The sequence below is a fragment of the Thermobia domestica genome, chromosome 3, assembly GCF_964235325.1.
Source record: "Thermobia domestica chromosome 3, izTheDome1.hap1.1, whole genome shotgun sequence".
Classification (NCBI taxonomy): Eukaryota; Metazoa; Arthropoda; class Insecta; order Zygentoma; family Lepismatidae; genus Thermobia; species Thermobia domestica.
Genome location: NC_137456.1, coordinates 124,327,018 through 124,345,954, shown reverse-complemented (window position 1 = coordinate 124,345,954; position 18,937 = coordinate 124,327,018). Strand labels below are relative to the sequence as shown.

The 18,937-nt window shown below is 34.8% G+C and overlaps 1 protein-coding gene across 2 annotated transcripts in view; it reads right to left on the bottom strand.

Moving 5' to 3' along the window:
* Positions 1-5,408: 5,408 nt before the first annotated feature.
* Positions 5,409-18,937, bottom strand: part of LOC145680701 (tetraspanin-15-like) — a 46,221-nt gene continuing 32,692 nt past the window's right edge. For both annotated transcript variants that reach the window (XM_081751616.1, XM_081751617.1), the window contains one exon: positions 5,409-5,561. In XM_081751616.1, coding sequence (XP_081607742.1) covers positions 5,517-5,561 — 45 coding nt within the window. In that variant the 3' untranslated portion in view covers positions 5,409-5,516. The remainder of the gene's footprint in view (positions 5,562-18,937) is intronic.

Below are 18,937 nucleotides of genomic sequence, written 5' to 3'. Positions count from 1 at the left end.
CTTTTGTATAATTTGGAGAAGGTTTACAAAAGTGGCGATTCTGGCTTGACGTCAAGTGAATATCGCCACTTTAATTCGTGAATAACTTTATATGGGTGTGAGTACTAACGTTGTGCTTGGAGTACTAACCAGTACTAACGTAGTACTAACGATTGACACTACTTTTGTATAATTTGAGAAGATTTACAAAAGTGGCGATTCTGGCTTGACGTCAAGTGAATATCGCCACTTTAATTCTTTAATAATTATATATGGGTGTGAGTACTAACGTTGTGCTTGGAGTACTAACCAGTACTAACGTAGTACTAACGATTGACATCACTTTTGTATATTTTGGACAATATTTACAAAAGGGGCGATTCTGGCTTGACGTCAAGTGAATATCGTCATTTCAATTCGTTAATAACTTTATATGGGCATGAGTACTAACGTTGTGCTTGGAGTACTAACCAGTACTAACGTAGTACTAACGATTGACATCACTTTTGTATACTTTGGACAATATTTACAAAAGTGGCGATTCTAGCTTGACGTCAAGTGAATATGGAAACTTTAATTCGTTAATAACTTTATATGGGTGTGAGTACTAACGTTGTGCTTGGAGTACTAACCAGTACTAACGTAGTACTAACGATTGACACTACTTTTGTATAATTTGGAGAAGATTTACAAAAGTGTCGATTCTGGCTTGACGCTAAGTGAATATCGAAACTTTAATTCGTTAATAACTTTATATGGGTGTGAGTACTAACGTTGTGCTTGGAGTACTAACCAGTACTAACGTAGTACTAACGATTGACACTACAATTTGTAAAATTTGGAGAAGATTTACAAAACTGGCGATTCTGGCTTGACGTCAAGTGAATATCGCCACTTTAATTCGTTAATAACTTTATATAGGTGTGAGTACTAACGTTGTGCTTGGAGTACTAACCAGTACTAACGTAGTACTAACGATTGACACTACTTTTGTATAATTTGGAAAAGGTTTACAAAAGTGGCGATTCTGGCTTGACGTCAAGTGAATATCGCCACTTTAATTCGTTAATAACTTTATATGGGTGTGAGTACTAACGTTGTGCTTGGAGTACTAACCAGTACTAACGTCGTACTAACGATTGACACTACTTTGTATAATTTGGAGAAGATTTACAAAAGTGGTGATTCTGGCTTGACGTCAAGTGAATATCGCCATTTTAATTCGTTAATAACTTTACAGGGGTATGAGTACTAACGTTGTGCTTGGAGTACTAACCAGTACTAACGTAGTACTAACGATTGGCATCACTTTTGTATACTTTGGACAATATTTACAAAAGTGGCGATTCTAGCTTGACGTCAAGTGAATATCGAAACTTTAATTCTTTAATAACTTTATATGGGTGTGAGTACTAACGTTGTGCTTGGAGTACTAACCAGTACTAACGTAGTACTAACGATTGACTCTACTTTTGTATAATTTGGAGAAGATTTACGAAAGTGGCGATTCTGGCTTGACGCCAAGTGAATATCGAAACTTTAATTCGTTAATAACTTTATATGGGTGTGAGTACTAACGTTGTGCTTGGAGTACTAACGTAGTACTAACGATTGACACTACAATTTGTAAAATTTGGAGAAGATTTACAAAACTGGCGATTCTGGCTTGACGTCAAGTGAATATCGCCACTTTAATTCGTTAATAACTTTATATAGGTGTGAGTACTAACGTTGTGCTTGGAGTACTAATCACTACTAACGTAGTACTAACGATTGACACTACTTTTGTATAATTTGGAGAAGGTTTACAAAAGTGGCGATTCTGGCTTGACGTCAAGTGAATATCGAAACTTTAATTCGTTAATAACTTTATATGGGTGTGAGTACTAACGTTGTGCTTGGAGTACTAATCACTACTAACGTAGTACTAACGATTGACAGTGCTTTTGTATAATTTGGAGAAGATTTACAAAATTGGCGATTCTGGCTTGACGTCAAGTGAATATCGCCACTTTAATTCGTTAATAACTTTATATGGGTTTGAGTGCTAACGTTGTGCTTCCAGTACTAACCAGTACTAACGTAGTACTAACGATTGGCATCACTTTTGTATACTTTGGACAATATTTACAAAAGTGGCGATTCTGGCTTGACGTCAAGTGAATCTCGCCATTTTAATTCGTTAATAACTTTACAGGGGTATGAGTACTAACGTTGTGCTTGGAGTACTAACCAGTACTAACGTAGTACTAACGATTGACATCACTTTTGTATACTTTGGACAATATTTACAAAAGTGGCGATTCTAGCTTGACGTCAAGTGAATATCGAAACTTTAATTCGTTAATAACTTTATATGGGTGTGAGTACTAACGTTGTGCTTGGAGTACTAACCAGTACTAACGTAGTACTAACGATTGACTCTACTTTTGTATAATTTGGAGAAGATTTACAAAAGTGGCGATTCTGGCTTGACGCCAAGTGAATATCGAAACTTTAATTCGTTAATAACTTTATATGGGTGTGAGTATTAACGTTGTGCTTGGAGTACTAACGTAGTACTAACGATTGACAGTACTTTTGTATAATTTGGAGAAGATTTACAAAATTGGCGATTCTGGCTTGACGTCAAGTGAATATCGCCACTTTAATTCGTTAATAACTTTATATAGGTGTGAGTACTAACGTTGTGCTTGGAGTACTAATCACTACTAACGTAGTACTAACGATTGACACTACTTTTGTATAATTTGGAGAAGGTTTACAAAAGTGGCGATTCTGGCTTGACGTCAAGTGAATATCGCCACTTTAATTCGTTAATAACTTTATATGGGTGTGAGTACTAACGTTGTGCTTGGAGTACTAACCAGTACTAACGTCGTACTAACGATTGACACTACTTTGTATAATTTGGAGAAGATTTACAAAAGTGGCGATTCTGGCTTGACGTCAAGTGAATATCGCCACTTTAATTCGTTAATAACTTTATATGGGTGTGAGTACTAACGTTGTGCTTGGAGTACTAATCAGTACTAACGTAGTACTAACGATTGACACTACTTTTGTATAATTTGGAGAAGATTTACAAAAGTGGCGATTCTGGCTTGACGTCAAGTGAATATCGCCACTTTAATTCGTTAATAACTTTATATGGGTGTGAGTACTAACGTTGTGCTTGGAGTACTAATCACTACTAACGTAATACTAACGATTGACAGTACTTTTTTATAATTTGGAGAAGATTTACAAATTTGGCGATTCTGGCTTGACGTCAAGTGAATATCGCCACTTTAATTCGTTAATAACTTTATATAGGTTTGAGTGTTAACGTTGTGCTTGGAGTACTAACAAGTACTAACGTAGTACTAACGATTGGCATCACTTTTGTATACTTTGGACAATATTTACAAAAGTGGCGATTCTGGCTTGACGTCAAGTGAATATCGCCATTTTAATTCGTTAATAACTTTACAGGGGTATGAGTACTAACGTTGTGCTTGGAGTACTAACCAGTACTAACGTAGTACTAACGATTGACATCACTTTTGTATAGTTTGGACAATATTTACAAAATTGGCGATTCTAGCTTGACGTCAAGTGAATATCGCCACTTTAATTCGTTAATAACTATATATGGGTGTGAGTACTAACGTTGTGCTTGGAGTACTAACCAGTACTAACGTAGTACTAACGATTGACTCTACTTTTGTATAATTTGGAGAAGATTTACAAAAGTGGCGATTCTGGCTTGACGCCAAGTGAATATCGAAACTTTAATTCGTTAATAACTTTATATGAGTGTGAGTACTAACGTTGTGCTTGGAGTACTAACCAGTACTAACGTAGTACTAACGATTGACACTACAATTTGTAAAATTTGGAGAAGATTTACAAAACTGGCGATTCTGGCTTGACGTCAAGTGAATATCGCCACTTTAATTCGTTAATAACTTTATATGGGTGTGAGTACTAACGTTGTGCTTGGAGTACTAATCACTACTAACGTAGTACTAACGATTGACACTACTTTTGTATAATTTGAGAAGGTTTACAAAAGTGGCGATTCTGGCTTGACGTCAAGTGAATATCGCCACTTTAATTCGTTAATAACTTTATATGGGTGTGAGTACTAACGTTGTGCTTGGAGTACTAACCAGTACTAACGTAGTACTAACGATTGACACTACTTTGTATAATTTGGAGAAGATTTACAAAAGTGGCGATTCTGGCTTGACGCCAAGTGAATATCGAAACTTTAATTCGTTAATAACTTTATATGAGTGTGAGTACTAACGTTGTGCTTGGAGTACTAACCAGTACTAACGTAGTACTAACGATTGACACTACAATTTGTAAAATTTGGAGAAGATTTACAAAACTGGCGATTCTGGCTTGACGTCAAGTGAATATCGCCACTTTAATTCGTTAATAACTTTATATGGGTGTGAGTACTAACGTTGTGCTTGGAGTACTAATCACTACTAACGTAGTACTAACGATTGACACTACTTTTGTATAATTTGAGAAGGTTTACAAAAGTGGCGATTCTGGCTTGACGTCAAGTGAATATCGCCACTTTAATTCGTTAATAACTTTATATGGGTGTGAGTACTAACGTTGTGCTTGGAGTACTAACCAGTACTAACGTCGTACTAACGATTGACACTACTTTTGTATAATTTGAGAAGATTTATAAAAGTGGCGATTCTGGCTTGACGTCAAGTGAATATCGCCACTTTAATTCGTTAATAACTTTATATGGGTGTGAGTACTAACGTTGTGCTTGGAGTACTAATCAGTACTAACGTAGTACTAACGATTGACACTACTTTTTTATAATTTGGAGAAGATTTACAAAATTGGCGATTCTAGCTTGACGTCAAGTGAATATCGCCACTTTAATTCGTTAATAACTTTATATGGGTTTGAGTACTAACGTTGTGCTTGGAGTACTAACCAGTAGTACTAACGATTAGTATGTTTTTCATTTAGTTATTAATAAGTGGCGATTTTGACTTGACAATCGTTTATCACACACTGACACTCATCCGGTTTAACACAACGAGGCCTTTTTCTCAACTGGTTTCGACAAGTTTCCCTGGCTGCGGCTGCACGTGACTGCTGCAGGTCACGTAAGTCGACCCGACCTCGACACGCCATCTCTTGGTAGGAAGGTAGATTATTTAAGTGTTGCCAAAAAACACAATATACCAGAATATTACGACGGGCCAGTTTTACGTGCCACACCCTGTATATTCTGCGTTTTCAGTCCACATGTTTTCCGGGATATTATTCATATTGGTTGCAAAGTAGTTCCACGGGCGCATTGAAGCTTGCAGAAACTCTACTTACAAACCTGATTATGGTTTAAAACAGTTTCTGAATTTGACTGCATTTACCTTTGTGACACTCAAATACTACTAATGAAATTCTTGATCAAAATATATTTATTTACATTATACATAAAAAATATTAATACAATATACTTCTTCTCATCCATGCCCCATAAATCATTGCATTCAAGGAAAGGATGATTTTCACATCATTGCAAATATTGCTAGAGAAAAACACATATCAACGAGCTGCAACGAAAAATAAGATCAAACTTAATGTTAATGTACAATTTTGTGTAAGATAATGACACATTTATACGATTAAAGTTCAATCGGTGATGCTTTACCATTTAAGACTTATAAAATTGCTAGAAAAGTAGACAAATACGAGGAGCATTCATGAAGTTCTTTGCCTCTGGAAAATAAAATAAGACAAGAAAATGCATAATAGTCTGTCACAACATATAAAAATAGTTTCTCTGTATTGTGAATGTTTAAACTCATCCTACGCAATTACATTACATGTTAATGGTGATGCTGTTCTCATGAAGAAAGTCGAAATTTTAACTCATATATATATAACGGAAAGACAATTTACTAATATTTAAGACTACCGAAAAAGGGGAAGAGGTAATTACAGTAGCCCAAACAAACTTCCAAAGTGATGGAATAATTTGTATAGACTGCGGTATGCAAATTATAATCTAGATCTGAAAAAACTGAATGACATAGTAATGTTTCAACAACATTTTTTTTCTACTCTTCATGCAGTTTTTCTCAAGTCATCTTGATAATATTTTGTGAGTTTCTTATATAGCTTGTATTTTTCTTGCATAGCTGTAAATATACGTCTGTCAATTTGTACTGCTTACTCAAGTTGCATCACAAATTGGCAAACATGCTTGCTGAAAGTGTGTTTGGTTAACTGTATGGTAAAGTGGGGCACAGAGAGACAATTTTTTCCGTAGGTAATAACTCTTGTATTATATAAGATATTAAAATGAAACAAAAACCGAACAGAAGATTGGAGCTTAAGCTATCATACAATATTGGTTATTGTGGTTTAATGTTAATCATCTCTGGTTTACTTACTCATAAACAAAATATGACAATTTGTCTCACTGTACCCCACTATTGGGGTAGAGTGAGACATATACATATTTAAATGTTTCGTTCTCTATTACAAAGTTCAACGCATATCCAAAAGATGAAAATCAACAGAAAATGATAAGTCTGGCATTTGACGTTTAGCTTTACAATGTGTTAGCGGTTATGGTAACTTCAGTTTGATGTCTTTTGCGTTTACAGTTGCAATACCCTGAACAACTGGAAAAATAAATTTTCCATACATTTTCCCACTTTTTTTTGCAGAAACCTAATTATATAGTTATTGTTATCACCAGGGTCGTACTGCAACTCAGGGGCTCACCGAGAAAGTACTTTCTAGGGGGCCCACTGACATGAGCGTACTGTCCCCCTCCCTCGATAATAAAAGTAGTTCTGGGGTGTCACTCGGATCAAGTATGCTGAAAAGTCTTAAAATGTAGATTTAAAACATTTTTAAGGCAATAATTTCTTCTCTGCCACTGATTGATCTGGGGTAATGCCCAATCTTTCATTCTTCTCTTGCAACTGTACTATCATCTGCACAAGCTCGACTACTTTATATCTCCCCCTAAAATAACAAAGCCGAACTTGTGCCATAAACCTTTCATAGGCGCCCCTGGTGCATATACAAATACATATGTGAAGCATCAGAAGTAATTTATAATTTACACAAATGCAACACTTCTCCACTGTCCTGTATCAACAGCAAAATCGTAGCTAGGGGGAGGGGCAAGCGAGGACGTAGCCCCGGGCGCTGATAGTAAGAGGGTGCCGAACGAGCAAGAGAGAAAATCTGTTGGAAATGAATAAACGACGCGTCGCCCAGGAAAAGCATTGGCGCCCTATTAAATCAATATCAATATTGTTGTGGGATTGCAAAGGGATAGATTTGTTAAAAAAAATCTACCTCGCAACCCAAAGGTTTCATTAATAGTCACAACAAGCTTTTACTTGTTACTCAAAGAAAGTTATTATATATGATTTGTTAATGGCGGTGTGATACAGAAGGCCGCAAGCTGCTGTTTGCGCGAGAATATTTAAAATAAAGGTAAACAAGGGGAATGACATTTTCGAACTTGAAGCAGCTGTAGAATAGGGGCTTAAGGGGTCAGAACTTAACGAATTTCGTCTTTTTCAAAGACTGATCACTACCAGTGATTTTTTATACCATTCACATGAAATACTTCCAATTTGAAGGAATTTATTGTGATTATTTCACCATCAACTACCTTGTATCGCCAAGCTTTTTTTGTTTTCGTACGTATCAGGTTGTGTAACATTTTTATCTATCTACATACATACAATCATATACACACATTATATATACCTAGGTATATATGTGTGTCAGTGTATTTTCAATACAATAAAAAGCCTTAAATTCAGAACTTTCATTCATTAAGAAATTAAGTAATTACTATAATTTTAAACATATGTAGTAGGCAAACTATATTTTGGATTTTAAATGCAAACATTAAACATATTCTTCACCTCCATTGATCAATATTGAGAAATTCGCAAAGAGGGCTCCTTCTGAATTTCCGTTCATTTCACAAAATATTTTTTACCGCAAAATAATCGAAATTAAAAAGCTGTTTTTGTGGTCACATACAGAACAAAATTTCAAAAGTTTACAATTATTACTGGATATTGATGGTGCCACCCATTTCGAACATTTTAAAACCACATACTTTCTAATGTATTGAAATTGTATTTATTATATATAGTATGAAACGTAAATAGTTGTAAATTTCAATTTCCATAACTGTTCTCCAAGTGGATTTGTATGTAGCCAAAGGTAGTTTCGTCAAGTATAACAAAACCAAAATAAGCCATTTGAAAAAAGCTCTTACTATTTGTAAAGAATACTAATGATTGCTTTTGGCTGTTGCAATGGTCTGATAAAAATTTATCGCTAGCATAACGACAAAAGCTGCTTCTCTTATATGTAAAAAGAAAGAAAAAAAGGGAAAAGGAAAAATTTGACGAGGTGAGTGTAGGGGAGGGAAGAATTCTACTTCGCCCCTAGTGCCGAAATCTCTAGCTACGGCTCTGATTGACAGCGATCAAGTGGGCCCCAAAAATTTTAAAAATTGCTGAAAACATTTTCACCGTACAAGTTTAAAAAAAAACATGACATGAGTCATTCCTATATAATTCATGGACTCTTTTGAACATGTTGAAAGAGAGCCCATCATGGTGGGACCCAATTATATTTCCCGCTCCAGGGCTCCCAATGGTCTTAATCCGGCCCTGTATATTTTCTATACAGAAAACAACGGTGCTGTAAAATGTAAATTATTATTTAATTTCAAGTTATTGCATCATTTGAAATTTCAATTTAGCAGAATACTTTAATATTAAAAAAAGTATAAAGCAAAGCGGGAAATCAAGAACCGAAAAAAAAGGTTGAATTACGAAATATGTGAAAGGCTCTTTTCGCAACATCATGGACTGGCAACGCTTGTCTGGGATTAGCTGATTGTATTGCCGGTACTCGACATGTTATTGTCCTTCGTTCTCTTACTCTCATATGCGAGAAGTGCTTGACATGTGCTTTTCTGTTCATATACCGCTACTTACGATACGAGGCGGAGGGCCCACTAAAAAAATTCACCGTCCAGGGCCCACCGGGAAATTTCCTGGTTCCCCGCCTGGTCAGTACGGCCCTGGTTATCACTATTCAGTTACAGAATCTTCCCAATAAATTAAATGTCCTTTTTTCAGTGAAATTCTAGCAAAATACAATCATCCTCATTTATGTTTGTCTTTAAAATCATCTGGGTCAATTTCGAATAATAATTCAATTTCTTTAACTGATGAAGACAATTCGACCAATTCTTCCTCTACGTCTGGATCGACTTCATAGTCAAAAAGGCATCTCTTTTAATTTTGTACTCGTTTTCTCTTTGTTGTTTTCTTGATGTTTCTTTTCTCAGCCAATAATTTCTTCCCTAGACGCATCTCTATTTTGTTTGAATGAAGTCTCATTCGTACCGCAACAGCATATTATCAATGTCAATCGTATTTCCTCGGAACCACAACAAAGTTTAGCTATTAACAATATTGTGATAAATATCGACAAATAATAAAGTATCTCATGCTCTGAAATTACTCTACAATTATTTGATTTACTTTGATTTCTTCAGACATAAAGGAAATACACAAAATTTACTTTCCACTGAACTCTCTCACAGCCTGTGTCCTTCGCGTCAGCCATTTGCCTACTACGGTAACAGAGGAAGGTCAACAGCCGCATGTCTGTACATCCATCATTTCCAGCTTCATGCAACAAATAATCAAGAAAAACTCTTGTCTCACTATACCCCACTGTCTCACTGTACCCCACTTTTCCTTAATTACTTTTTTTCACATTACATACTGGTGAATCATCCGCGTATACGTTTACCAATCTCACTTCCATCTGAGATATCTATGACAGCTCAAACTTCAACTTTTTTCAGGTTAATATAACCAATTGAAAATAGCACAAACTTTTTTTTAATGGAAAGCGTTATATATAATTGTAATTGTATTGCGTGGGATGCATTCATACATTTAAAACACTTCTGGGGAGAGAAACTAATAATAATAATAATAATAATAATAATAATAATAATAATAATAATAATAATAATAATAATAATAATAACAATAATAAAGTCGGTAGACGTGTGTTTATCACATTATTTAATCAGAATTTTCTATGGTTTATTGTTGAGATTCTAGATGCATATATTAGCTTTAGAATTACACAGTTATTGGCTTGCACTGAGCTAGCAACCTGTTAGAGGGTTACGTCCTTTCTTAGGGAAGAGTAGTTGACATACTAATGAAGTGAAAGATTGAGAGAAGGTCTAAGGTGTTTACTTTTATCTTCACTTTTCTTTTATATACGGTACTACCCGAGTGCTCATGTTTACATGTGCTTGTTAGTTATTACCACAATAGACAAATAGGAACCTTACACAGCAATCTAATATAAGGTGGTGTGGTGAAATTAGGTAGCACTGGGAATATCTTGGAAACGAATTATCCAAGATAGATGGTAGTCAGAGAGTTTTGGAAAGGCCTTTATCCAGCAATGGATCTACAATTGTTGACAATGGTATATATGCATTTCAAATGTAAATAAACCTCCCCACTACACTCATGGGATCCCAGTTCTCGTTCTTGATATCTGAGCATTTGAGATTAAGAAATAAACGTTTATACCATGTCTGAGAGATCGTATGTTTAACTTGTAGCTGTAAGAATTTCTAAAAACAAAGGTAGTTACACTAAAATTTACTGTTGATGGGTATAACAGTAAAATTTACTGTTGTGTCTGGGTATAACAAACGGTTCTGCGAACTCGAAATACTTTAACAACCTAGCGGGCTGGTGCGAACCGGCTGAATAGCACCACTGCCTTTAGGGTAAAGAAGATGGAAAAGTAATGACAGTGAGTGGTAATGAAATATTTGATGAAAGGAGAGTGTCCAGGTAAATGAAAAAGAAAACAAGAAAGCCAACGGATACATAGACACAATGTTGTCTACCAGAAACCCGAATTAGGGACCCTTGCATTAAAGATGAACGTTTTATCGATGAGCAACTGTGCTCTTTGAATATACAGAATAAACATGAATTAAAATTTACCATAATCAGTTAATTCTGAAATAATTTTAGTGTAATTAAAAACTGTTACGGAAATATTCCTTATTTATGGCTATTGTTTTAAGGTAGCGCAATAGGATTGTTGTTTGATTTGGAGTGTTGCGACCCGTTCAGCACCGAGGTTATATAAGATGCAGACATATAGCTTAATATGAAATTCGAACCATATGAGCTCCCACCGGGAATTAGCGTAAGAGAAAGCTACGAAATTTATCATTTATATTTTCTTCAACAGATCTTCTGCGCATAATCAAGAGATTTAATTTTTTTAAAAAATGTGATTAATTCAACTTAGGGTTAAGAAGATTCTGACATATTTATTCCAACAAAAGACAATTTCAGATTATTACTGAATTAGGGGAATAAAGTTAAAATTAAGTGCATTTCCATATTTTATTATTAGTAGTTACACTTTCTTCTTCCACTCGCCGTTAATTTTTTCATCACTGCCAGTATTTTCCATCACTCTTTCTATAGAATCTCTAATTTTCATCTTATTTGATAGCATTTCTATTACTTGACTTTTTATTTGATATTTTTGTTTATTTTTTATTATCTCTTAACTATTATTTAATGAGGTTTCTTTAAGACTCCCATCTGTGGACCCTGTTCCGATATTGTCAAGCTAGTATTTTTCCACTAAAACATTCCGAACGGTAGATAGTGATACATAGCCGGTCAATAGTTTTAACTCTAGTGTTCTCTTTCTTTCCTTTCTTTATCTTTATCCATTGACGAGGACCGGTTCAAAGTATGAAAGCTGTTTATACTGTTTAGTATATGGTATTCTATTTTTCATATAAGTTACTTATATTTGATAAGACAAGGGAATTCCTGTACCATAAACTAGATTATCAGAATCAAATAGGGCATTATAATAGGTAGCAAGTACACAAATAAAGTAAACGTTAGGTTTTAACCATTCTCTCATCAAACAGAGAGAGAGGAAAATCGTCAAAGCATATTATCAAGCATGCGGGCGCCTTTGGTACCACAAAGAATATCTAACCCGTAATCAATTTCAAGCTATGTCTTGTGCTTCTTTTCTAATGTGACCGTGACAAAGTTTATGGCATCTTTTATGCGATGTTTTGGGTCCAATTTTGTGTCAAGTTTTATACCGTACACTTTCTCTTTGATTGCTCCTATAAGTAAAAATGCAATGGGATAATGCCGGGGGAACACGGAGGCTAATACCACCAACGCGAATGTGACATTTAAAAAATGTCGGACTTGAAAGTACAGTGGTGCGACACAATCTTTATGAAAGACTATTGTCGGCTGCATACCACCTGTGATACATCAGTTTTCCAACATACCTAAATAAAAGTTATCGGTAACATTGTCCTCTTCAAAGCTAAATTGACCCACAATTTCATTGTCCATAAGACCTCACTAAACATCAACGTTTGCAGTGTCTTGCATGTGTTCTACGTGTGTATGGTAGTTTTCTAAACTGCAAATTCGTAGCGATTTATTTTGCCCAATAGCTGAAAAAGGGCCTAAGGCGCGATAAAGAGATATTGTCACCAGTAACACGATCTAAGATGGCAATTGCAAATGTTACGCGCTTTGATCAGTGGTCAGGGTTGATTTCCTGAACAATTTGTATCTTGTATGGGTGGAAGCGCATTTGATGGTGAAGAATTTTATGACCTGTCGATCTTCTCATTCCCACTTTTCTCGCTGTTTGCCTAATTGACTTCATTGAACTTCGCTCGAACGATCTCCGCACATTTTCTACTACCTCTTCCTGTATGCCTTGATGTGTCCTTTCACAACATTGCCACTTGTCAAAAAACAGTTACATCAGTTTTTATAGTTTAAATGTCGGAAGATCCATATTGTACAAATGACGAAAGTTTCGTTGCACATGAATCATGGGTTGTGTTTCTGCATATCACCACAAAACCTAGGGACGCTCATTTAGGATCGCTATTTTGGAAACAATTTATTGCTGCAGCACCATTGTTTTTAGAGCGAACTACGAAAATTATCTAGCAACTCTATATCTATATACTTAATACCTACCACAGAGTTAGAAATAAGATCGATTGTTAAAAAAATGAAGACGAAAAGATCTTCTGGGCCCGACGATATTCCTTATTATTTGCTTAAAATGTGTCTCGAATATTTTCTTATACCGTTGACTGATATATGCAATTCCTCTCTTGAAACGGGAACATTTCCAGATCTTAAACTTGCAAAAATAAGACCTATACACAAAAAAGGATCAAATACTGACCCAGGAAATTATCGTCCTATCTCTATTCTATCTGTTTTCTCCAAAATTTTAGAAAAAAGTTATGTATAACAGATTGGTGTCCTTTTTGGAAAAGAATATATCTTCACGAAGAGCCAATTCGGGTTTAGGAAGTACAAATCAATTAACAATGCTGTAGTTGCTTTTCTAAGTGATATATATAAAGCGAGAGAGAGCAGAAATAAATTATATGGAATTTTTCTAGATCTCACAAAAGCCTTTGACCTTGTTAATCACAAAATTTTATTGAATAAATTGCGTAGTTATGGTATTAGAGGTCATGCTAATTTATGGTTCCAATCCTATTTGACTAACCGCATGCAATATGTGGAAATAGGTCCAACCAACTCAGAGGTAAAGCACATTAGGCACGGAGTTCCACAAAAATCAATATTAGGTCTTATAGTTTTCCTTATATACATTAACGATCTTCCCGATTATATAGTTCCAAACAAAAGCGTACTTTTGGCAGATGATACAAACATTTTAGTTGAAATTCCAAATAACATTTGCTCCGAGGAATTCATATTTAAGAACACGGCAGATAAAATTACAGAATGGATAAAAGCAAACCAACTTAACTTAAATACAGCGAAAACAACTATAATGAGTTTCAATGAAGGAAAACTGAACTCTCTAAATATACATCAAATACGTATAGACGGGGAACTCATGCAGGTATCTGACCCTTGTAAATTTTTAGGGATAAAATTAGACTCTAAGTTAACATGGGAAAATCACCTGAATGATCTGTTGAGGAAACTAAGCGCGAGAATCTATCTTATACGTAAAGTTAGTAAGATTCTAACTACGGAAACATTGAAAACAATTTATTTCGGATTAATCCAGTCAATTCTATTGTATGGAATCATTTTCTGGGGTAATACCTGTCATGCGAAGAAAGTATTTACAATGCAGAAGAAAATGTTACGAATAATGTTATCAGTTCCGTTTCATACACCAAGTAGACCACTGTTTCAGAAACTTAAAATATTACCATTGCCGTGTATATACATTCTCGAAACAACATCATTCATACATATGAATAAAAGAAACTTTCAACTCAATTCGGACCTACACCAATACAACACAAGAACAAACAATCATATTCATATACAAAATTTCCGTCTAACAAGAACTCAAAATTCGTTACACCACATAGGAATAAAACTTTATAATAAATTGCCAGATCGTGTCAAATGAATGCCAAACTTGCAGTTTAAAAGACACCTCAAGTTACTGTTACGTAAACATCTTTCCTATGGTTTAGATGAATATCTTCAGTGTGATCTTTCTTTGTAATGTAAATATTAAGATTTATTTGAATTTTGAAATATATAAAACAAGGTACAATTTATAGTTTCTCTAAAAATACACTTTTAGTTTAAGTTTTATTGTTACGTATATATTTTGTATTATTATTATATATTATTTTTCTAATAAGTGTATTATTAATTGTAGCGTATCTCTTGTAATTATTATTATTATTAATTGTAATTGTAACTGTATCTCTTGACGAAGCCATGAACACTAAGTTCTTACGGTGGAAAACGAAATAAATAAAAATAAAATAAATACATTACACGTAAACTTGTTAAGTTTCTTCTTCTGCTGAAATCCAGGATCCAAACTGAATTAGCTGATGTGAGAAAGAAGCTTACTTTTATAATCATTGAGTCTCGCTGTAGACACGTTGTGCATTCTGCTGAGTATACACTTAACATTGCTCTATGAACTTTACCGACTTCATTATAATCATTATCTTTGGCAATTCTTTTCTACAGTACTCCGCATTATTTTTTGGTTCTGTCACTCCACCTTTTGTGAGGAAGTTTCATAAGTTACCTCTGAATTCTTACTATCTAAGGAAGGATTGCTTTTCACTAGCGATCGAAATACATATATATATTTCTTGCAACGCATCTGAGTCCTTGGTTTCATGATGTTTGTCACTTTTGCCATCTTTCTGATCCATTTTTGTTTTGTTCTGTTTTGTTTTATTTATTTTTCGTATTATATATAGCTTTCCGTAGCATACATATCCCCCATGCTTTTGTGTAGTTTCTATACGATAAGTGTTTGATTTTGTTAACGTCTTCACAGGTATTTATTTAAAAATTTTCTGTTTCAGATACATTGGCATTTTACTATTTAATATGAAGCTATTTCTTACGAATGCTCAACAGAGTAGCTTAGTACTCTAAAAATTCTTCTTTAATACTGCCTAGCAATCTGTCCTATATAAACGTAGATCTTCACTTTTTCTAAAGCCGCACTATTAATTTCTATCTTTGACTTGTCTCCGAAGTTGTTGAACATCATTTTCTAGATTAATCTTTAACCCAGTTTCTTTTCTCTTCGAAGCAGTGGCGTCTTCTGACGTGGATGTTAGGGCGTTGGCAAGAAAAGAAAAATATATTAATCCTCACAACCATAGGCGAAACTAGAGGGGATCTCCTCTCCCCAGGAGCAAAGATGGGCCTACTTTCATTTTTTTAATGATCGAAAATAATGTGATAAGTTTACCTCAATTTACGCATAACTATTTTAGTGGCATTTGCATTTGACATACGAGTATTTAATAATGACTATACTTTGCCCACTTGAATATAGTCTATACCTGAAAGTTCTCGCAATTTTCGGAAGTAAGGGACCATGGCCGTCCCCCATAATGTCCAAGTTACGCCAACCTATACATAGCAATTTCCTTCTAACGATTTAGTCAGCAAATTATAAAGATACATCAAGGAGGATGTTATTATGTAAGTAATACATTTAATTAAAATTGTTTAACTATTTTTTACTTAAGTAGTATACTCTTTTTTATGTGGTTCAATACTTTTCTTTTGTAATTGTTAATATTTTCTATGTATTGGTGTTTTTTTTTTTTTTTTTTTTTTTAATGTATGCACGTGGTTAAGTGCTCGGAGAAGGCTGCAGAGTTTTAACTTCGCCACGTAAAAGAAGTCATAAATAAATAAATAAATAAATAAATAAATAAATAAATAAATTACAATAATTATATAAGTAAATATACTCTCAAAATATGAAACTGAAAGTCAAAAACAAGCAATTATTTACTTACAATTACTTGAATTCCAGCTCGAGTTGTCTTCCTTTGCGTAGAAACCTCTAGATTACTGCTTTATAAACAGTAATAAGGGGCTCGAAACCGTAAGTCTTGAGAATGACCCACTAACGACAAAGTAAACGAAAATTAGGGAAAGAAAAAGACAGAATGAAGAACCGTCCTGTAGCTTAACGTCCAGGCTTTTTTAAAAAATCAACTGACCCTTCTTGGAACACGACTTTATTGGGTCGAGAGAAAAATGATGATGTTTTTCACTGTGTTCCTTACATGTGTTTTAGCAAGAAGTCGATTGTACCCTTAACTTATGAATTGAACGATATGTTTAACAATAAAAAAAGTGCGTAAATCATACCCTCTCCCTTCTCAAAAAAAGTATTCGGTATTGCTATATAAAAAAATCTGTACATCCACAGATTTGGCAACGCTTGAGACAAGCAGAGAACTGAAGACGTTAATTTTTTAAACAACGCCTTGGATCACAGAAGCACGAGGTGAGAAACACGTAGCGCATGCGCAATATGAGTCTTCTTAAGCAGCCAAAACGTTACTCGCAGAGATGCCTCCTTAAAGCATGACGGCGATCGCAACAGCACTTCTCCGTTTTTCTGCACTTCAACAGTTGATTCTGCCTCGTTGAAAATTAAAAAAAAAAATCCCTAGTTCTAACGATCCGTTTAATTAAATTAAAATCCTCTTTTCTTCATTTTTCGTTGGGCGTTAACACACGACTTGCACACCCAGAGAAGACGCTACTGCTTCAAAGTAAGCTTTTCCATTACTTAGTGTTCTGTGATGCTGTTTACGAAAAGAACGACATCATCAGTAAAATTAAAATGGGGCTGAGGTTCCCCATTGATGCCGTTTCATTTCATATCTAAATTCACAAATGAAAACCCAAGATCAAGTATGTTCGTAAAAAGTTTGCTGGAAAAATAGCAAAGTTTCTTTCAGAAAGTAGTTTTCGAAGGAGGAGAAGGTTTGTTGAATGTAAGCTGGTGAAGAAAATCACCTGGAATAATCTGTTGCATTCAATACTGAAAAAGAACAATATAAATGACTCTGGATAAACAAATGGTTAACTCTTTTTCGCTTGTCATGGTAGCGACACTTACAAGGAGAAGGTACACTTTGGTAAGTGAACTTCAGGGCCATTTTTTGCGAGGTGGTAGTGCACATTTAAAGAGTTAATATTACAAACTGGGACAGCGTAATGGGCAAAAATGACGGAGAAAAACCGTCTTAAATTTTCTACTCGACGCATTTATCGTACGACGCGCAAACTTATCAAGTGACGGCGTGGCAGAGTGAGAAGAATCAGCGACTCAAGTGCAAAGGGTCCCGGGTTTGATTCTCGTTCGAGTCAAACTTTCTTGTTTTTTGCTTCAACTAATAAAGTAGGTATTTGTAACTATAAGTAAAATATTTATTCACAATATGTTTATAATGAATAATACAATAGAAATTTTCAATCACTTGTAAATTCTTTTGATGTTCCATGTTAACTAGGAACAAAATTTAATCTCTTCCGTAAATATTATTGTTACTGCAGTCGTTGTGTAAAAAATGTTCTTGAGCTTCGTGTCTACATTTGATGACAGTGTGAGAATTACAAGGAGAATGAGGGGGAAATCTGATTTGGTTATAGCAACATCCAGTATTAGCAAAGGGGATTTCCCCCTCAACTACTTTGTAAATCGCACACTGTCAACAGATGTAGACACGAAGCGTCAAGAGTATTGCACAACGACTGTCGTCAAGAGCGCCGATCATGGGGGGCCGGGGTGCCCGTCCCTTCAAGCTCATGTGAGCCCCATGTATTTTTATGAATATGTATTTTCATATGTATTTTTTATTATTACATGTATTGTTGTATGTATTTTTTATGAATCCCCCCCCCCCAAATTTACAGAGAAATCGGCGCCGTTGACTGTCGTCACCATAATACAACTCGTGATATCAGTATATTTACGGAATAAATTAAATTTTCTTGCTAGTTAACATGGAACATTGAAAGATTTTACAAGTGATTTTAAAATTTCTATTGTTTTATTCATTATAAACATATAATGAATTAATATTTTATTTATAGTTACAAATGGTTATTTTATTAGTTAAAGCAAAAATCACAACAAGGATCGACTCGAACGGGAATGGAACCCGGGACCCTTTGCATATGAGTTGCACACTTTACCCACTCTGCCACGCCGTCACTTGATAAATTTGCGCGTCGAACAGTATATGTAGCGAGTAGAAAACATTTGAAGACGGTTTTTCTCCCTTATTTTTGCCCATTGCGCTCTCCCAGTTTGTAATATTAACTCTTTAAGTGTGAACTACCTCCTCGCAAAAAATGGCTCCGAAGTTCACTTACCAAAGTCTGCCTTCTCCTTGTTAGTCAAATAAGTTTTTCAATGTTGCTTATGTTAGCCAATCAAAACAAATTCGGGGAAGAATTATGAAGATTATGAATTAAAATTGAATCAATGTTTTCAGCCATAAATGTCCAAA